This window comes from Neomonachus schauinslandi, chromosome 4 (assembly GCF_002201575.2).
Source record: "Neomonachus schauinslandi chromosome 4, ASM220157v2, whole genome shotgun sequence".
NCBI classification, from domain to species: Eukaryota; Metazoa; Chordata; class Mammalia; order Carnivora; family Phocidae; genus Neomonachus; species Neomonachus schauinslandi.
In genome coordinates this window covers 58,045,394-58,068,495 of record NC_058406.1, presented here as the reverse complement: position 1 = coordinate 58,068,495, position 23,102 = coordinate 58,045,394, and the positions used below count along the sequence as shown (strand labels likewise).

Sequence of the window (23,102 nt, the reverse complement as noted above, 5' to 3'; positions counted from 1 at the left end):
CCCTCCTCTGCCATACCCTGAATATCTTCCTTCCTTCCAGAATTCCTTCTTAATACATTATATAGATGTTAGGCAGTATCTCTTTCTATTGTAAAGGAAAAAAAAGAAAAAACACAAAACTAGGGTGGATATGAAGAACGTAGAGGAGGTAGAAAGGTAGGAGATGTAGTCCTTACGATTAAGGAAACTTATGTGCGTGTTTGACCTATTTCATGTATTTGATATAATCATCTCATGGTTCACCTTAAAACTGTATGTCTCTATATAAGCATCTTATGATTTTATAGAATAGAAAGCCATTCCTAGATCTTGCTATTCCCAATTGGTAAAATTCCATTATGGTAATTTGAGTTATTTAAATTGTAACTCAATAGTGTAATTGAGAATAATGCTACAGAAATCCAAAGAAGTAATAGAAAAAAATTTTTTTTGTTGTTTTTGTTTTTTGGTTGAGTCTCATTCAAGGGTCTTCCTAATGTATGTCTTGAAAAGCTTTGGATCAGGACCAATAACAATTGTGAAATACAGTCATCCAAGCAAGGAGACATGAAAGGCTCCCTTTTCATTTTTCACAGGGAAGAAGTTAAATTCTGTTCTTCCCTGATGATCCCTAATATACCAGAACAGAGGAATAGTGCTTATGCTAAGACCAGGAGTTGTAACCCAGATTTGGTCTATGAAAGCTCTAGTATCTAAAGGCTAGTTAATCTGTGGTCTTCCTGATACCTCCCCAAATAAAGGTAAAGCTGTTCCTGCCTGAAGGGAAAGGAAAATGCCCGGCAGAGTGTTCTAAATCAAATTTTCATGGTAAAACATGCATTAATAATTAATTTTCTGCTTCCTTTAGAATAGGACAGGTTAAACAGTTGGTCACATTTAGTAAATAAGAAATTACTTGTGGTAATTTCTGCAACATTCTGATCATCTTTCCATTTCTGAAACCTATTTTAAAAGTCTTTGATCTACATTATGGAGGAAAGGACACTGAACATAGAAATAAAAGACTTAATTATGAATTCCACTTTGTCACTCACTAAATAGTGTGGCTTGGGCAAGTCATTTAACCTAAACATTCCATTTATTTTCTGGTGATGAATTGGGCATAGCAATCCATACACCAGAGGGTTGTAATGAGCACCAGATAGGATAATGTGTGAAGGCCATGAATGCAGAGGTCACACAATAAACACTTGATGAACCCATATATTACATACAAGCACGGTAATGGCCAGAGTCCCAGTATCGGTGATTTAGTGTTCTATCCCATACCAGTAGACATGTGATCTTGTGAAACGGGAAATATGTCCCCTCTATCTTCTTTCTGCATATCATTAAGAATGACAATATACCATAATTGTTTAATTATATCATTAGAGTGGGTTTTATTTTCTTCATTAATTACATAAGGAAAAGCTTTTCAATTAACAATGACCTTTATGACTTTTCTAGTTTGGATTCTGTAGATGGTGAAGCTGACTGCAAATTAGATTCTGCAGTGTACCTTGTTCCTTGTTTTTTCACCCACTGATTAGTTTTATACAGTTGGCAGCAGCCTACCCTGTTGCATTCAGCTTGCAATTTTGTAGCAATCGCAAACACTGTGTTCAATCCCCCAAGGTGTTCTTTAGAAAGGCTGTCAAACTATTTCGATGTATGTGTATTTTCATTCTGTAGCTGTGCTTTGTACTCATTTAAGAAAACTAGTCTTTAATTTGTATCAGAACGTTTTCAAGATGAAACATAGAATTCCAGGCCTCAGCAAAATCACTGACATATGACCACAGCCTTCTTCTGTTCTAAATCATGATGTCTGACTTCTCTTGGATACAAAGCTGTATTTTTGAATCTTGTTATAAAATACAACTTTGAATAAATGGCTTCAAAATTGGCCTTAAAATCTACTAATTGTCATCACCCTTTCTATTATCATCTGGCTTTAGTTTACCTTTCCAATTTCATCTCTCACCCCTCCCACCCTATACTCCATGCTTGTTTGTCCTTGAAATGTTTGGCTTTCTCTCTCACACTTTTCTCTGGTGTTACTCACATATGGCCCCTCTGTCTAAATGTCATGTCTCCCACTCCTTGCCTCTTTAGTCAAGACATTTCCTATTCCTTAAAGCCTATTCTATACCCCCCAAGCCCCTTCTGAGTCAAGTAGCTCTTTTTTTGTACCTTGTGCCTGATTTAATCAAATAATCTTCTGTCTAGTATTGATTGGTTTGCTTGATTGTCTTCCTTACTGGACTAAAAGTTTTGGAGAGCAAGGGCACTACCATTTTTAAATCCATAAATAGTAGAAGCTTCATAAATGTTTGTTGGATAAATGAATGCTTCCTGGAAAGACTATTGGTAGGCTTATTGAAAAGACAGCAAGTATTTGCTACTAAAGGTACTATATAAGCCTTGTCTTCTTCACTTGCAACGGCAATATTATCAGTAAAATGCCCTTTATAATTTCAGTGTACAGGCTTACTACTCTTTAAATGCATAATTTAAAAAATAAACACGATATGGTACTATTCTATATTTTCTATCTAGTATCTAGTACATTATAGTGGAATTGGATTTGGTTAAAACAGGCTAACTAGTTTATTCAGATTTCTTAAGTTTTCTTTAGTTTTTTTTCCTTAATTTTTTACCAAGTGCTTTTTTTAAATTTTATTTTATTATATCACCATACATTACATCATTAGTTTTTGATGTAGTGTTCCATGATTCATTATTTGCGTGTAACACCCAGTGCTCCATTCAGTATGTGCCCTCTTTTATACCCATTACCAGACTAACCCATTCCCCCACCCCCCTCCCCTCTAGAGCTCTGTTTCTCAGAGTCCATAGTCTCTCATGGTTTGTCTCCCCCTCCAATTCCCCCCCTTCATTAATAATGTATCAGTACTTATTTACTAATTGTGGTAAATGTATCATAATGTACTAATATATGATGTTTAAAAATGTGGGCAATTTGATGAGAAGATATATGGGAACCATGTAATATTTTCTCAAATTTTCTATGAATCTAAAGTGTTTTAAAGTTGATAAAACTATTTAAACAAAACAAAAGATCATGCATTAATTGGCCAGAGGACTGCCATAACCTGAATGTTGGTGGTAGGTCAGGGACGTTATCTTTTCCACCCTAGGAGATCTCCCATTCTTTCAGATCTCTACAAATGTTGTCTTTCTTCAAATCCATGACATACCTTTGCACATCAAAGTGTTCTGGGGAAAGGACTGTATATTTGGTGCATTCCAAAGTAGAATTAGATGTTTGGACATCCATCCTATATGAGTAATAATTCTACCAGCCTGTATTTGGTTTTCTGGACCTGATGCAGTGTGTTGTTTATTTATTAATAAAAATTAAAAATATATTATTTTTTATTAATAAAAGCATTATGCTTTTTAAATTATGCTTTATTAATAAAAGCATTAATTAAACATCAAAAAAAAAAACCAGAAAAAAAAACAGGCTAACTTGTGGACCTTTTCTACTTCTTATAATTTCAAAGAAAAAATGTTTTAATGTTGAAATTATTATTTGAAGGAATTTAGCTTTATTGAAATTTACTGGTCATCCAGACATAACAAAAAAAGGATTTTTGACTGGCTTCAAGTTAAAACAGACACACACATTTAAAACAAAACAAAACTGTATGCAGTCATTGTTTCACATTTGCATCAGGAATGGAAGATGTACCAGTGTGTTCATATGTTCATATTTTCTGCATTTATGTCTGATGTTTGCATTTGGTGCAGTGCTATAATTCAGCATATAGAAATGTACTCAGAACAAAGATAATATTGTCTTTCATTTTCATTTTGATTAATAGTATCTGTCTCTGGTAATTTGTAGGTGTTATTTGGAAGATGGAGCTTCAAAGGGTGCCTGGCTGAACCGGTCAAGTATTATTTTTGCGGGAGGTGATAAGTGGTCGGTGGATCCTCGAGTTTCAATTTCAACATTGAATAAAAGGGACTACAGCCTCCAGATACAGAATGTAGATGTGACGGACGATGGCCCATACACGTGTTCTGTTCAGACTCAACATACACCAAGAACAATGCAGGTGCATCTAACTGTGCAAGGTATGCATTTCTATAACTCCTATATTGTGAAGGACTATATTTAACAATGTTCAATATTTAGATATCAAAATGACTCAGGAGTAACTGACAATGTTGAAAGATGCGTAGTCATTGTCTTCAGGGATTTATGTTCCTAGATTCCATTAAGTGCAACGGCTATTATAGACATATAAATCCCCACTTACCAAGATCAAAAATTATCCGTTAACACCACATTATGATTTTTTTTGTGTATGCTTCACTTAGTATCTTCCTTTGAGTCACCCCTTCAATACATCTTTGAAAACCCATGATTGATACATTAAAATTATTTGATAACCCATGATGGATACATTAAAATATTAGAACTTTTTGAAATATCTATAGTAACTCTTTAAAAGTAATCCTCCCAACTTCCACACTCTGCTCAGTCCAAATTCTGCTTACTTTGATTCAAGTCACAATGGAAAGAAACAGCCTTCTAGAATTACTTTATTTGAATTTGGAGTAATTGGAAAAATATGGTACACAATGCTTTATACTTTGATTTACTTTTGGTACATTATAAATCATTCTAGCTAACTTACAGTCTCCAAGTACAAAGAGAATCATCAAGTTATTTTATTTTTTTGTGCATACTAAAATGTAAGAGCATATTTATCCCTGATATAAATACTTTTCAAGAAAAATGCAATTATAATGCTAGTCAAATAGAAAATGCATATTCTTGCCCTTTTACATTATTTCCTTATGCTTTATAGATTAATCATGTGTTGGTTGCATAAAAATATCATGCTGTGGTTCTTAAAATGACATTGCAGCATTTCTAAGTAAAATTAATAAGAAATTATATGATAATGTGGTGCCAGTGAGTGCATGTTTTATTCCTAATAAGAAAGCTGAAGGAGTAAGTTAGTTGTATTATCTTTGAGTTTACCTTTCAAAAATTCAACTCTAAATATTAATTTAGGTACATGGCTTACATCTGGGATTTTATTAACTTACATCTGGAGCTTTATTTCCTTACATAAAGGTAAGCCTGAAGTCAAATACAGCTTCAGTTATTAGTAAATATCTTTACTTCATGATAAAGTTTAAATGTATTAATTAAATAATTAACTTTAAGGAGGAGAGTGTAAGGTAAACAATAAGCCTGGAAATTTCCCCAGTGGTTTTTCTTATTACAGACCATTGCACACTGTGGTGATGTTCTTTAAAGTCATATGAGAATATAATAAAGTTTTCACCGAAGTCTATCTTTATTCAGAGATTATCCAGAGATTCTAGAGGGCAGGAGTTTGTCCAGCTTCAGAAACTGACATGGGATTACAAGTCAAAAACACATTTCTTCTGTTACCCAGGCCTAATCTTGTTCCCTTGTTTAGTTTTGCGCCCTTTGACTTGAATTTCTAGCTCAAAGACTACAAAAGATTTTTATTACATTAGAAAAAAAGTACACTTAGATAACAATTATATTTGAGTCACTGGAGATATAGACCTTTTGCTTCTTATAGGTTTAAAATGATGTATTTCTGTACAATAAATATACCCCCTTTTTCCTTTTTTCCATTCTGTCTTGTTCCATACTAGGCTTATATTTTTAAACCGGACTATGGATATATGGAGTTATGAGCCCTGCCCAGGCACATGTTTGATTTTCATAAGATGTCTTTATAACTTTATGCTACATAGATGGTTTAACACTGTACAGATTTTAATTTTTTATTTTTATTTTTTAAAGATTTATTTATTTATTTATTTATTTGAGAGAGAGAATGAAATAGAGAGAGCATGAGAGTGGGGAGGGTCAGAGGGAGAAACAGACTCCCCGCCGAGCAGGGACCCCGATGCGGGACTCGATCCCGGGACTCCAGGATCATGACCTGAGCCGAAGGCAGTCGCCCAACCAACTGAGCCACCCAGGTGCCCCTATACAGATTTTTAACACTGTTACATGCTACTGTCGCATTCCATTTTGTTGGCCATTTGGTGATGATGAACTTTTGAACTCCATTTTAGGAAGTGCATTGTAGGAACACATTTATTGTATATTTTATTAGTATAATATTTTGTTCTTCTAGAAAAAAATATTCATGTTACTGTTTTGAAAGTATGTGTTTGGGTCAAATTAAAAGCTAATAATTTTACAGTATTTATGAACATAATTACTCATTAGAAGTTGATTGACATGTGGGCAGTTTTCCAATTACATTAATAAAGTTCAGGGACTACATTAATAGGCTTGTCAGTCAATTCAAGAACTAAATAAATGTCACAAAAAGTCAACCCCACTTAAGCTACATTTCCTCTTGATGAATGAAAATAAGCTGATGTGCACATCTCTTCAGTCTTTGTATTTCCTAGGTTGTCTGATACTCAGGTATATCTCAATAGTTTTGAAGTGTATGCTCTTCGCCTAACAATTTGTCAAGTCTTTATTCACCAAGATAAAGAAACTTAGCAACTGAGAGAAGACTGTATTAATCACTGATGTCAAACACACACATTGGTAATAAAAACAAAGCTCATCTTTAATTGTTGCAACTATGCACTCAAGGGAGCTATTTAAAAAAAAAAATCATTTGAGAAAGGGGATAATAGAAGGGATATCTTGCCAACACAGACATTGTGCATGGGAAATTTGTCGGTGCTCTTGATTTCTTAGAGATATTAGTACCAATAAATGGAACAATAGGGGAGAAAAAATACTGGGAGTAGGAGTTGGAAAACCTGGATTCCAATCCTGAATTTTCTCTCATGAAATGGGTAATTATCAAGCCCCTCTAAACTCTAGTTTTCTCATCTGAAAGAGGAGGACTCAGGCCAGATCTTAAGGTGCATGCCAATGAAAAACAAAAAGATGACCAAAACAAAATGAAAAACCCAACCAACCAACCAAACCAAACAAAAGCACACAAATGAACAAATAACCATGGATGATTTGCAAGGGAAAATAATGTTATTTAGGTTAAAAATGAAAAATATTCCATAACACTTGTGTTTAACACTTGCAATAAACACAATGCAAGCTAAGTTTTACATAGCAGTACTTTTGAGTATATACGCTGCAAGTATGTTCTATTTATCTCCATGTTTTGCTTTCACCAACTTAGCTGAACAATGTATATACTCATGAACTGTGAAGAATGTGGTGAATTGGAGTTTTGCTTCAAGGGTTTAGAAATAGACTCAATAAGAAAATCATTTCATTATTTACCTATATATAATATACCACTGATAAATAAAATTACGTAAATGTCCAGTGTTTTATATCATGTAGTACAGTATTTACTAAGAGTAGCATTTCTTGTTCATGAGTGTAAGAACGTACAAGGCTGGAGGACTTGCTATGAACCCAGAGCTCCCTATTACAATCCTGTAATGACAGGGATCATAAAATGTAAATGCACACTTGAGTAAATGATAGAGACGGCTTCTACTTTGAGTCCACATCTGAAGTCTAGGTTGTGTATAGTACAAAATAGACACTCACAGATACTGTATATTAAACACATATACATACAATAACCCCTGACAATACCTTGATAACAGCCTTGTAAGACTATGGACAGAAGATCCACTAAGATGTACCTGGACAGAAACTGAGATAATAAATGTATGTTGTTTTAAGCCTTGCACACTCATGTGTGCACACACCCACACACGTTATATATGTGTGAAATGTTTATCTCTCAACTTGTGCCCTTTCAGGTAGATATACCATAGGTTTTCTCTAGGCAGAGTGGACGATTTGACTAGCACATAGCTCTATGACCAAAATAACTTCTCAAGGATATTTAACTTCCCCAGGGTGTTCTGAATTCCTCAGGCTATCTGGCTTACCTGCAATATCTGTGATAGATGGGGTGGCACACTTCCCTTTCCAGGGATGGGTTTGCCTTTCTAGCTGCTGGGAGTGTTTTCAGCAGACAGCAGCATTGAGTGATCAGACCTTTCAGGGATCACCTCAGCTGTAGAGAGCCACTTTACCCAAACTCAAACTTTTCCTAAAGCAACCAATATCTGATGACTGATTAAAAGGCCCCTCCCTTTCAGCCCAAAGTAAGATAACTCTGATGAGCCATTTTGGCTCCGGAACAGTGGAAGCTGTTCATCAGCTCTACAGCTGACCTTCTTGCTTTGTCAAATCCTATTTCATTCCTCTTCTTTCTCTGGGGGTTTACCACAGGGGTATTCCCTAATAAATATCCTGCACTGTAAACTCCTTCTCATTTCAGTGCCTGCTTCCCAAAGATCCCAAACTATGACAGTGTTAGCCCCTTGTCTGGCTTAGTCATTGTTTGGAGAAAGCCTTTATAAAATGGAAAGACAACACATTCAAACACCATTTATTATTAACATTCTGTTTTACATTGGGAAGGATTTAAAGAGCTTATAAAGAAGTAGTTAGTACACCAGGATAAACATAAGAAATTGGAGGCAAAAGATAAGGTAAGCAGAGTGGGACACAGTCAGAGGTGAGGTTAGAACATAAAATTTATGTCATGATTTCTAAGTAATTTTAGAGCTCAATAAAAATTTAGTTCTAAGATTTGTAGCAGTCAATACACAGAGAGAAACAGGATTAGTTATTCATTCCATGATCCACATAGTTAATTAACACTTACATGTCTTAGTCTCCTGATCCTGTTACACAGAGTGGAGCAGCGTTTCTACTGTGAATCAGCTCAGAGAACCACTGTGAGCTGTAAGGAACATCTCAACAGTAACTGTATAGTACTCACAGCACTCATTCAGAGAATTGTTCCTTATAACACCTCTCAATAAAACCTGAAGTGCAGGGAAGTCAAGAAAAAATTAAAAATCTGAAAGTAAATTCAGTAAGATACCAGTTCGATAACAGGAAGATAGCTTTTTGATTATTACCTTAATCTGTAAGTAAATTTTAGGACCTATCCTTTCTGAGTCAACCCTCCACAAATATTATTTCTCTCAGTGGGTCTTTGAATAGGAATTTAAGTACAGATATTTCAAAATTAGACTTGCCAATGAGTATCTGGAGAGCAGTTATTCCATGTGGCCACAAGTATAGGCTGTATTCTTTAAAGACCCGCACATCTTAATATAATGTTAACATTCTTTTTATGAATATTAAAGCCTCAACGAGGTACATAGTGGAAGAGAGAGACACCACGCTTCTGCTCCAAGTTGACCTGATGGACAATAACACAGCATCACAGATCATAGACCTGCCTTCCTTCAAAGACCCACAGGAGAAAAAAGCTACAATGGTCAAAAAAGTGTATCAAAATACCACATACATTAGAAAATTCAAGTTGGTGTTCTGCAACAGTAAACACTTCAAAATTTTCAATAAGCTACAAAATGAAACCAAAGAAAAATTAGCAGCACTAGGAAAAGTTTGACAGAACTCACACCTGTCAAAATAGTCATTGCTTGAATGCAGTGCTGGCTCAGGACAAGGCCCTCAGACTGGCTCCCACTCTGTTTTATTTAAGCTCTTTATACACTTGTTGAGGAGATTAAGATTATACACAGGAACCCAACTTTGGACATGCTGTCAAATACAAAGAAGTGACAAAGACCCAAAATATATACCCTTAATATTTTTAGCATAGAAAAAAAGAATAAACCACCCAAAATAAAAATGGTCCTTAATAGTGATGTTTCATTATCCTTTAGCTTTAGGGAATGTAACTTCATAGTATACTTCTAAGATAAAATATTTATAAAATATCATCTTTTTAAATTAAAAAATATTAAATATAACTGACCTACAACATTATGTTATTTTCAGGTAGGCAATATACAATGAGTCAGTATTTGTATATATTGTGAAATGATCACCACAATAAGTCTAGTAAACATCCATCACCACACAGTTACATATTTTCTTATGATGATGATAACTTTTGAGATCTATTCTTTTAGCAACTTTCAAATATGCAATACAATATTATTAGCTGTAGGCATCATGCTACACTTTATATTCCCATGACTTAATTTGTTTTGTGGCTGGACATTTGTACCTTTTAAACCCCTTCACCCATTTTGCCAATCCCCCCATCTTCTTGCTGTTGGCAACCACCAATTATCATCTCTACATCCATGAGCTCATTTTTTGGTTTGGTTTGGTTTTGTTTTGTTTTTTTAAGATTTTATTTATTTATTTGACACAGAGAGAGAAAGCACAAGGAGGCAGAGAGGTAGGCAGAGAGAGAGGGAGAAGCAGGCTCTCCACTGAGCAGGGAGCCGGACGTGGGGCTCAATCCCAGGACCCTGGGATCATGACCTGAGCTGAAGGCAGCCGCTTAACCGACTGAGCCACCCAGGCGCCCCGGTTTTGGTTTTTTAAGGGAAAAATTAAGACTATTTCCCAAAAGTGACCTTAGTTTTTGTACATGAGCCATATCTGTATTGTATTAACTATACAACTGAGACACATTTCTAAGTTCACTGTCTATGTGATAATAAATATGTATTATCTGCTTATAAGAAAACACTCATTATTTATTCTCTAAAATGAGGTTATAATTAATATCAAATAAGGGCACCTGGGTGGCTCAGGTGGTTAAGCGTCTGTCTTTGTTTGGCTCAGGTCATGATCCCAGAGTGCTGGGATCGAGTCCCACATGAGGCTCCTTGCTCGGCGAGGAGCCTGCTTCTCCCTCTGCCTCTGCTCCCCCTGCTTGTGCGCTCTGTCTTTCACTATCTCCCTCTGTCAAATAAATAAATAAAATCTTAAAAAAATTAATATCAAATGGTTAAGATAAAAGTTACATGGATGGGGTGTACATACTCATTCTCATTCCCTCTATAGGGAATTCCTACTTACTCTACGATAAATCATTCTTTGCTTTCCCCAATTTTCATTATGGTGAGAACCAATAGGAGCCAAAATATGCAGAGCTCACACAGACTAATGGATATCTGATTACTGATCACTGGGTCAAAAACCAAGGTGAATAAATGACGTAAATAAGGTTCTATTAGTCCTTACAGATTCTCCCCACATTGTGGCAGTTATAATGATGGAACCATACCTAGAAACATCCCATTTTTCTATTTCTATTGGTTTGAAATGTCCAGATTTGCAATTTATGAAAAATGAATTTATAAGCATTTTGGAGCATATGCATTATTAAGTAATAGGACTGTCATTGTATCCCCCAGGTGCTTTATGCAGTGGGAAATATTTAATCTCTTGAAATAGATGAGGTAGTATTATTGATGTCTGGAAAGATAATGATCTGGAATCTAAGCAGTTAGAACAATTATGCCTAATTTGTGAAACTTTGGAAAAATAAGTCCTCCGCGTGTCATTTGGGCTGTAGACTTCAGTAAAATCCTTTCCCTCAGGTGTACCTTCACAGACAAACTCCGGGCCACTCATCTGGACTTAATGTGGAATAGACTTTTTGAGGCAGTGCATATTACATAGTAATTTTTTAAAATAATGCATTTTTCTGGTGGATTTTTTCAATTTTAAGAAATTCCTGTCCAGCTAGAATCACTGTGGTTCCATTGGCAGTGTGTATAATGCCAACTTCTAGGAAACCATTACTTTACTTTTACCTGTGAGTGTATTGACATTGATTAGGGTATTGGTTTAACTACTAGGATCCATTAAAAATAGGATTAATTGAACTAATTTTTAGTGAAATCCTCATTTGAATATTGGCACTTCTTCCGGAATAGATTTTCTTCTTTCCTAAATATCCTTCTTTTTTTTCTTTTATAGTCTTTAGAAAGGTTATTGCCTTATTTTTCTGCAGTTGAAGTAAAAGAAGTAGTAGAAAGAGAAGGTAAATTTCAGTGAATAATATTTGTCTTTGAAAAAGATTTTCTCAATGAGTTTAGTAATCATATTTTCCAGCCAAAAATTAGTACATGAAGTTTTATGTACTGTCATTACACGATCTTATATTAGAACAGCATCTTAGATCAAAACGGTGCAAAAATCCATAATGTACTGCTTACTATACACAAAAGGAATAAGTTGATAGTATTTTCTGATAAGTTTTTAATATGCTGTCATTTGTGAATGAGAGAGAAGTGAGAAAAAGCAAAAAATAATATTGATAGATATTGCACACTGTTGGCTTCCATCTGAGTCATCCCTTTTTCTTTTTCTTTTCTTTTTTTTAAGATTTTATTTATTTATTTATTTATTTATTTATTTATTTATTTATTTGACAGAGAGAGACACAGAGGGAACACAAGCAGGGGCAGTGGGAGAGGGAGAAGCAGGCTTCCCACAGAGCAGGGAGCCCGATGCGGGGCTCGATCCCAGGACCCTGGGATCATGACCTGAGCCAAAGGCAGACGCTTAACGACTGAGCCACCCAGGCACCCCATCCCTTTTTCTATAGAAGGAACTTTCATGGAAACTGCTGAGCTTCATAACTGGAGCAAGGGAACAATATTGGAATTTAAATAAGCATCTTTGCTAACTAGTGAATTGTGACAGCAAGGAGGGTTCTTCTTTAATATTTCTGATTTACTCCTGAGTTGGATAATTTTTTGAGGTGTGGCAGGATAGGGGCAATGAAATCAAAGGGTTGTATAATTTGTGGTCCATGTTGTTGAAAAGTAATTCTGCCATGCCTTGTCCTTGTTCTTAAGTTTTAAGTTTTGAATCATGTTGGCAAGTACTAAATAAAAGGATATGTAAGAATGGAATATGTAAGAAGTAGAACAGTATCACTCATTTGGAGACTGAGTAGAGCAGTACTTGCTTTTTTTTTTGGTAACACACAGTTCAAAATGCAATTTGACAATATTTTAAAGTAACTAACCCTTTAAGCAAGATCTGCTGCCCTTTAAAAGTCCCTTCAACAATTAATGGATATTTATTCTAGTTCTTGAAACACATAGTTTGGTAAATATCTTAAAGCTCTGACTGATGACATTTTTATTTTCTTGGTTGTAATTCTGAGTTGTTTTGTGTGTTGCATTTCAGAATAGTTATATTTGTTGCCTACCTTGGAGTGTCTTTATTTTTTTCCTAAAAAACAAAGAAAATAACTATGTAAGTAATACATGTCAAATCCCAGTGCAATGTACACTATCAGTATGAAAATCTCTCTATAAATAAAAGATTACCAAGCTTTAGCTGGTCTGCTTATTTTGAGAAACCCTGCAAATAAAATAAGAGCCTGGTGAAATAATTTGTCTTCTTGGAAGTCATTATAGTACAATTTGATCTATGAAATAATTTTACTGTTTACTTCCCCAAATTATGCAGATAGTTAAGAGATTACTACCAAGACAATTAGGATTTTGCTGTTTTCATTAACTAAATTCTAAATGGCATACCCCTTTATAACCCTTATATGTGTAAAATGTAGCAGAGGAGAAAATTTGAATCTGCTAATGATATTCTTTATCTTATGATTTGTAGCAGAAAAATAAGAATTAACTATGTGTAGTGCCAAGAGGAAAATGGGCACAATGAAGGCTGGTGGCAAAGTTCAGTTTTCAGAATCATAGAGTGACCCTATGTCCTCGTACCCCTGCCCCACAGCTCTTCACTTCCATCCCTTCAGCGTCTTCTGGTTAGTGATCTAGTGGGAGCGGTAGGGACTCTGGAAAGGTAGCACCTGCACTAAGCTCTCCAAACTTTCTCACCCACACTTGTTTTGCATCTAGACCAGTGGTTCTTAAACATTTTGTGGTCATGAGCCCATTTGAAAATCTGATGAAACCTGTACACCTGGTAGAAAAATATACATACTGTTAACATTTTTAAACTTCTTTATGTGAGCAGGATGCTCATGAACCCCCTCAATCTGTGTGTGGACTCCCAGTAAAAACCCCAGTGAAGTCCTTGTAGGTGAGGACTGAGTTTTAATCCTTTTTTTTTTGTTTTTTTTTTTTCACTCCCAAACATCCAGGAAAGTGCCTGACAAATGTTAGGAACTCAATAGAGATTTATTGGTTGTACATATGTACATGCTTCTTCCTCCCTCGCTTCATGCCAGTCACTCTGCTTAAGCTGTGACTTAATGTATTGATGCTATCTTTAGGGCATAACATCAGGAATGCTGACATAACAGGAAAAAATTTTAAATTAAAAGGATTAGTTAGGCATTCATGACTTAGGTTGCTTATTTCCATTCCAGGTCACAGCATCTTTATCCTCTGCTAATCTCCATGTTTTTACAAGTGCAGAATAGTGATTGCATTTTGTAGTGAAAAAATAATAAATGGGATACCAGCATTTTATGAATATATATATGTATGTATATATATGTATGTGTGTATATATATATATATATATATATATATATATAACAATGTTATTTTGAGAAAAAAAATATATATGGGACAGAGTTAGCTACAAAGATTGTAGCTAAGTGTTCCTAATGCCAGACCAAGTTAAGGAGTAAACATTTTAAAAGGGCCAAGAATAACACAATTAGAATTTCCTCTCAGGTATTTCACTCATTATTTTAGGTTTGATTTGAGCAAGTTGGTGGATACACACGTTTTAAAATGGCATATTGAAGAGTTGAGGATGGACAGATTTCAGAGCTATTTATTAGTGCAGAATTAGGCAAGACATGTATATTGTTTTCCCTCTGCTTATGACCCTTTCACTTAAAGGTAGCCTATTTAAAAGGACATCTAAGATTAATTCAGTTTAATTAAAAAAATACTTGTGTGGTCCCGCTTCTAATCAGTACCTACTCTGTGCAAATAACTTTGCTAAAATTTGCACATGTGTTCTTCCTTATGCTAAGCAGAATGGTCCCCAGAGATGACCATGTCCTCATTTCTGGAACCTATGAATATGCTAGATTACATGGCAAAGGCGAATTAAGATTGCAAATCACCTAACCTTAAAATGGGGATAGTATCTTAGATTATCCAGGTGGATCCAATGAAGCCACAAGGTCCCTTAATAGTGGGAGAAGAGATAGGAGAGAACCAGAGGGATATATGACTGTGGAAGTAGGTCAGAGCAATGTGACATAAGAAGGACTAGACCTGCCTTTACTGGCTTCAAAGACAGAGGATCATGAATTGAGGAATATGAGTAGCCGCTAGAAGCAGAAAAAGGTAAGGAAATGGATTCTCCACTAGAGACTCCAGAAGAGAATGCAGGCCTGGCAATATCTTGATTTTTGCTGAGAGAGACTTATAACATCTAACATACAGAAAGATAAATTTAAGATAAATTTATGTTTAGAGATAAATTTATTTTAAGGGGCACCTGGATGACTCAGTTGTTAAGCGTCTGCCTTCGGCTCAGGTCATGATCCCAGGGTCCTGGGATCGAGTCCCGCGTCGGGCTCCCTGCTCAGGGGGAGTCTGCTTCTCCCTCTCCCCCTACCGCTCCCCTTCAACCCCATTCCTGTGCTCTCTCTCTCGTTCTCTCTCTCAAACAAATAAAATCTTCAAAAAAAGAGATAAATTTGCTTTAAGCTACTAAGTTTTTAGTAATTTATGTCAGCAAATATAAAACTAGTGCACCCACACACACACTTAAAAATTAATATACCTTCTTATACACCTAGAACATGGTTTCTCAACTGTGGTGCTATTGACATTTTGGACCATATAATGTGTGTGTGTGTGTGTGTGTGTGTGTGTGTGTGTGTGTGTGTGTTGGGAGGAGTGGAAATGGCTGTATATTGTAGTATGTTTAGGAGCAGCCCTGGCTTCTAGAGATTGTGTCCTCCTAAACCTAATGCCCAATGTGATGGTGTTTAGAGGTGGGACCTTTGGGAGGTGCTTAGGTCATGAGGGTGAAAACCTCATGAAACAGATGAGTGCTTTTACAGAAGAGACCCCACAGAGACCGCTCATCCTTTTCACCATGTGAGGTGGTAAAAATGAAAGTTTGGCCATCTAGGAAATGTGTCCTCATCAGAGATTGAATCTGCTGATGTCGTAATCTTGGACTTCTCAGCCCTAGAACTATGAGAAATAAATGTCTGTTGTTTATAAACCACTCAATTGACGATATTTTTGTGATAGTAGCCTGAATGGACTTAAAACATTGGCCTCAACACCATGGACACCAATAGCAATTCCTGATTGTGACACCCCAAAATATTTCAGGACATTGCCAAATGGCTGCTGGGGTAAAAATCACCCCAGAATGAGATCTACTAAACTAGGAGAAAAGATAGAGATATGCTTTAATTCTCCAATGCATGGCAGGTTGTGATAAGCTCCATGAAAGTATAAATCTTATCCATCTTACTGCTCTTCCCTTAGTGAATGGAACAGGGGCTGGCAAGTAATTGGGTCTAAAATAAATACTGAATACACAATAAAATGAATGAGTGAAGTTCTTTAGAAGTACAAATTAGCCAGTGAACCAGAAAAAATTCCTCCAGATTTTTTTTTTTTCCTCATTCAATAATGGTTTGGGCTATTTCTCCCTTTGAAACTACTTAAGACCAGTGTTCTCCTAAGTAGTTTAGTGTGGCATATGTATTAGATTGACCTCAGGTGACAGCCAGCTCTGATATTTATAAATTAATGAACTTGATTAAGTGTTTCCATCTTTTTCAGACTTATTACCATTCTCTGAGAAAAAATAATACCCAACTCTGGACTGGTGTGAAATTTTTTTTTTAAAGATTTTATTTATTTATTTGACAGAGAGAGACACAGCGAGAGAGGGAACACAAGCAGGGGGAGTGGGAGAGGGAGAAGCAGGCTTCCCGCTGAGCAGGGAGCCTGATGCGGGGCTCGATCCCAGGACCCCGGGATCATGACCTGAGCCGAAGGCAGACGCTTAACAACTGAGCCACCCAGGAGCCCCTGGTGTGAAAATTTTTTAAAAACACAATTAGGCTTATGAGAAAATCCTCTAAGTGTCTGATTCAGAGTAGGTATTTAATAGATTTTTACCATCTTCCTATTCCAATGTGCTAATAATGTATAGGGTTTCCTCTTTCCTTTTTTGAATTAGGACATAATTGGGATTGCTCTCATTATTGATTCCCAGTGACTTTTATTTAAGAATATAGATAATAGAGTTGGTTGTAAAATATTAATAAAATTAATTAATTTTCCTTCCAGTGGACAAATTTCATGTGAAAAGGTATAATCAATGTATACCAATGTTAAGGTTCTGAGCTATAATAATTAGAAAGAATTCTACATTTTTTGAAAGCTAATTACTACCTAAAATTAAGGAGAAGGTCTGATGGCAGTCATTTTAGCCTTATTGATTTCAGAGCCATTCTCTGTACCTCTTTTGCCATGCTTTGCATAATGGAATTGGCTGACCCCTGTGGGTGTGTTCCCAGGCTGTTATGTTCTCTGGTTTCTGACAGGATTCACCCAGTAGGAGACACTGGCAAAAGATCAGGAAGGGAAGAAGGGAGAAGTCAGGCTATCCCCCATCATTCATTGCTGCAGACAATCTGTCCTGCTAGCCTTTCTCCTCGGGCTCCAGCTTCCACTGGACAGCCCATCTTCCTGTTGGCCCAGCTCCTCAAGGCAGTCCCATGCTGTGGATCTCACTCCTGATGAGCGGTCCCAACCTCTGGGTCCTGATAATGATACTTGCTTGTAGGAATTATTAGTGGCTTCTCCCTGTTACAAATCTGAATTTCTTTGCTCTTACATGCTTTGGTTTCTTAGCCCTTTATCACCTGTGTAAACAACTCCCTGTTTAAACCCCTTTTATTTGAAATACTTAAATTGGCTTCTCTTATCCTGCCTGGATCTTGACATTTTTTTTTCCCTAAAATGTCAAGCATTTCCTACTTGCTAATACTCTCAAGAGGTATGTTTTAAGTTCTATCGTCTATATAGGTAACCATTTTATATAATCGTGATTACCTCTTTATATTCTGGAAAAAATTATATCTCCTTCCTGAGTATAAAAAACAAATTTAAAAATAAATTTTAAAATTGATTACACATACATTGGGATCTTAGATTTACTAAACTAATTATCAGAAAGTAAGATAAATTAAGGAGAAAAGATAAAAGTATGCATAATTATTAAATGCTGGCATTTATGTGAGCCTTGGGCTCGTCTTTATTAGCTTTTTGGGTGCAATTATCATTAACATTTCAGTTGCATCTTTAATGAATATTAGAGCTACAAATACACAATGGCATGAGTAGAAACGGTAGTCTTTCATTATTCACACAGATTGTAACTTTAAGAGAAATAACCTAAAGAGAGGCTATAGAGCTCTGGTTGTATATTTGCCCTGGGAGCCATGAGCTGTGCAACAATATTCTGGGTCTTGCTTTTTACTGCTGCACCTGTGCCTTGTGGGGAAACCGGTGTAAAGCAGTTCGGGACTCTTCTCTAGTAAACCAGTTACCTGACTTTGGACACTACTTCTAATGCGACCTCGGCATATTCTTGAAGCATCTGCCATATGCTAAGCATTGTTCTAGGTGTTAGGAAAACAAATATCCACAAATAAGAATTAGTTTTTTCCCTTCAAGGCATTTACAAATCACTAGGACGATACTGTCATGAGGCAAATGAGCCCAAACAAGGGCTAGGTCAGACGTATACCCAGGATGCATATCAAGAAAGTGATCCTCTTTCTATGGAGGTCATAAATAACTTCTGGAGTGAAGTAGTTGGTAGGTAGAGAGGCTTGAGGTTTGATTACAAAGCCGGAAGTGATGGTCATCTATAGGAAACTGCTTGGAACGTCCTCTTTGTGTGCATAATAAATCATTCAGAACTGAATGAGAAGCTACTTCCAGACCCAGCAAGTACTGAAGAAGCAGAAGTATCACCACATTGTCTTGTTCCATTAAGTGGAATGAGGGTTGGGGGATGTGCTGTTTGGGAACAGGACCAGCTCTTCAGATTGGGAGAAATGGCTCCATTAGAGCGTTGCCATGAGACATCCTTTAGAAGTGGTGCTGACAAAGAAATGCTCAAATGTGCAGCTGCTGGGAGATCAAGATGCTGTTGGAGGTTGTTTGAGCATGTGAGAAGCAATGGGACTCTTGGGGAGCAGCTGTAGGAGGCTGTCATTGCTGGGCTCAACTGCTGACTGGAGACATTCATTGCTGAGAGGAGCAGATGCGGAGAGTTTAAGCAGGGGGCCCTGGGGAGCCACGGCTGGGCGCTTCCCCCGATTAAGAAGCTGCCACGGGAAGCAGCAGTTGTGAGTGTCATCCTGTGGAAACTTTAGAGTTATCCATCCAGTTCCACCATCGTGGCAGTTGGCGATGGTTGAAACACAGTCTTACGTATATAAGGAAATGATGAATGAATGATTCACAAGATTGACAAAATAGGTTTGAGATTTTTAAATAACAAACTTCATCAAACTCTGACACACAAACTCCTTGGCTGATGTGCTGTGACATTTTGTTTTTGTTTGTTTGTATATTGAGGGACATTTTTACCCTGAAGAGTAGCTGTTACACTGACTAAAACAAAGTGACATGACTTTAAATCAAGGGATTCTTTAACCACAAGACCCATGAGAGTATATTTAAAATTTGGTACTTTTTAATATTCTTCCCTTGGGAAGAGTAACTGTCACATTTTTATCCTGTTCTTAAAGTTCCTGACACTAAAGTAGGTTAAGACGTTTGCATTAAGAAGCCAGAAAAGAAGGTCAACCATGGAGAAATTGGTTACATCTGTCACCAACTTATCCACAAAAGGCACTATTGTTTGATGAATTTATGTAATAATCGTGTTAACATTATCTAGCATTATTTTAAGACTGTCCTTTTCAAATATTGTGTGGGATGATATGCCTTGATGCATTAGTGATTCTTTTGGGGCCAGTAGGGACAGAGTTAAATGGGTTAGTAAATAAAAGCAGAATAACAGATTTTTTCATTTTTTTATTTGAGTAAAAGAAAATTATGGTGTAAGGACTTGAGAATGAAAATCCAGTTGGAAAACTATTGTGAAAGTCCACAGTTAAAGAGGCCCCGAGAACTAGTGTGGATGCTGTGGAAATGGAAGGGACGGTATGGAGGTAGAGATGTTTAACTCGTGAATGTGAGCATTTTAATTTCAAAATGTAATAGATCTAGTAGTATTTTTGTTTTGTTTAAAACTTACAATGTTGCTGATTTCTGTCAAAATCATTTCATCTAGAAAAAATTCCATGTGGATTAAGCCACATGAGAGTCAGTTACCATGACTTAATGGATACTTCATTGCTGTGGGTTTTAATCGATAAACTTGACCTTCAGTCTGCCCGTTATACAATCTGTACTGGGCAAACAACAAAATGAAGTGAGGTGAGTCAGGTTTTGAGTATATTAGTGAATTGGGGTTTGAAGGACCAAGAATGGAATGTCAGAATAACAACACAAAGGAGAAAACTCATTTTTTTTTTTTCAGGTTTGGCATACTCCCCCCACCCTTTTTTTGTTTTAAAAAAAGGGTTTTTTTTTTTTTAACAGGAAAACTAAGGGTATTTTTTATTTACCCTTGAAGCTCCTGACCTGCTAAAGACACTTGGAAATAGTTACTTTAAGTCTCATCTGGATGAATAAAAATTGCTCTCAAGGTATTTATTTAGCTAATGAAGATGCCTTGCAGAGCATTTGAACAATTATTTGAAGGCAGAAAATATTTCTTGTGGCTCTCCCATCTCTTGTGGAAAGTTGTCAGCTTTGCATACCTTGGAGTGTTTTTCCCCCCCATCTCCAAAGGAGACACTGCCCCACTTTCTGAGACTTGGCATGTGGTTGGGATTACTGTGAGGCTTTTGAGCTTGCAGTTCACACAGCACACTTGTCTTTGACAGTATGATACGTTCCTCTTTTAACTTCACAGTACACAGCAGTGAGATCTCCCTTAAAGGCAACTTAACTCAATCTGTGCTTTCTGAAGTTCGGTTTGTTATCCACTTTGGTTGCTGCCAAAGTGTGATATGACTTACTTTTTTGCATTTGCATATAGTAAAAAAAAATTGGTGTGGCCTTATCAAGATCAAGGGAGGGAATGTATGAAATCCCTGGACACTTTGAATTCACAGGAACTTCTTGGAACATACTAAGGCTTAAAATATGGTTTTAATCAAATAGGAAGAGCTATATATTTCAGAAGCAAAATTGTCCCCTGCCTTGTTCCTTTAAGATAAGGGTAGGGAGTTCATCACCTTCTGAAAGAATAGCAGTTATTTTTATACTTATTATTAAAATGTTATGTTACTATTCAAAGATAACTAAATATACCAGTTTGATTTAATATGCTGCATAATTTTTGAGTCCTCTCCTTGTCCCACTGAAGTACTTACCATTCCATATCATCCCCAGAGTGATACTTACTTAATCAGTAGCCATAAATTCCAAGTCCCATGCAGTACACTCTGCCAAGTGTGGCCTCAGTCTTCTACGCGTATTACATGCAACCAAGAACGTTCACACGGCTAGAGACATAGAGGCCATACACATGCACATGAAACACCAAGAGGAAAGTGGCATACCAACCTCTACCTTTCGCTGTTTCCTGGACTCCTATCATGAATGAAATAATCAAAAATTTCCCATCATGGACAGCCCCAGGGGACCCCATTGTTTGAGTCTAGTGTGAAAAGTTTGCATATGGCTGGATAAAACATTAGACTTATCATTTGGAGTAGTCTCTCTGATGAAAATGATACTCCATATTTGGGATTGAAAAATCTCTGTTTTAATATTTAGAGCTGATGATCCTACATGTCTTCTTTATATTTTCAGCATTTCATAATGAATGGATTTTTTTTTTAAGATTTTATTTATTTATTTGACAGAGAGAGACACAGCGAGAGAGGGAACACAAGCAGGGGGAATGGGAGAGGGAGAAGCAGGCTTCCCGCGGAGCAAGGAGCCCGATGCGGGGCTCGATCCCAGGACTCTGGGATCATGACCTGAGCCGAAGGCAGATGCTTAACGACTGAGCCACCCAGGCGCCCCATGAATGGGTATTTTTTAAGGATCTCCATACCATCTGGAACTTTGCCACCAAATTGGCTTGCTTACAATCCTCATGGCTATAAGGAAGAATATAAGTCTCTTGGTTTCTAATAAGATTCATTATGTTTTTCACTATTTACTTTGATTTTTTAATTACAAAATTAATAAAGATTTATGTGAACATCAAATAGTATATAATAGGCTTTTAAGTAAATGATTAGAGTTTGAAGCTCTCTCTTTAAGTAGTATAGTCAGAATGGCAAGCAAACCCTTCACTACCTGCTTCCCCCAATGAAATAATCCCTTCTGTCTTCCTATTCTTTTTTTTTGCCCACCCTTACCCTGTGGGCGCCCCCTTAAAAACCTCTGGTGTTTCACACCACTGTGTCTTTGTTCTTTCTGGAAGCTTCTCCCAATTAGAACTAATCACCCCTTCTCTCAGTTTTCCTTGAACCTCTTCACTATTCTTTCATAGTCCATTATTCATTAATGTAATTTGTGTTTCTGGCTAAAATATAAACCACAAGAGGACAGGAAATATGTTTTGTTTATACTTAATAAATAATTTTATAATGAATTCCTGCTGTCAGAACTGATGTGTGTCTGCCACTAGAACCATGCTTTGTAAAGAAAACAGCTTCTCCAGAATTATGATGCTATTACAGGGCTTAGACAGTAGAAAGGGCTAATGTGTTGGAAGAAGACTGACCTGAGCGTGGGTGTCTTAGCTCTCAACACTTAGTAACTGTGTGAATTTAGGTTTAAGACACTTAATCCCTTTGGGGCTTTGTGGATCATGAAATCTATGTTACAGAATTAATTTAAGAATTAATAGATGAAATACGTTAAGTACTGGACACAGAGTCAGTACTCAATAAATGGTGCTATTATTATTGGTACTGAAGCTCATCTAAAAGATTTTCATGTGTATTTATAGTCAGTTGAAAGGATCGGTGATTCATTTAAACTCCTCATTTTCTCCTCTTCTGCGTTGCTCTAACTTCTTATTTAATAGAGGTGTCAAACAGAATCTTTATAAATATTATCTGCCGGTTTCTCCAACTTCCTATTTTTCTAGGTCTTGTCTTTCTTCTTCCTTTCTTTCTCTCTCTTTCTTTTCCTTCCTTTTCTTTTCTTTCTTTCTTTCTTTCTTTCTTTCTTTCTTTCTTTCTTTCTTT

At 36.4% G+C, this 23,102-nt stretch overlaps 1 protein-coding gene across 1 annotated transcript in view; it reads left to right on the top strand.

Annotated features, from left to right (window-relative positions):
* The window catches only part of NEGR1 (neuronal growth regulator 1), an 861,650-nt gene that overhangs the window by 365,112 nt on the left and 473,436 nt on the right, over positions 1-23,102 (top strand). The window contains exon 2 of the mRNA XM_021678114.1: positions 3,857-4,089. Within this exon, the coding sequence (XP_021533789.1) occupies positions 3,857-4,089 (233 nt within the window). The remainder of the gene's footprint in view (positions 1-3,856; positions 4,090-23,102) is intronic.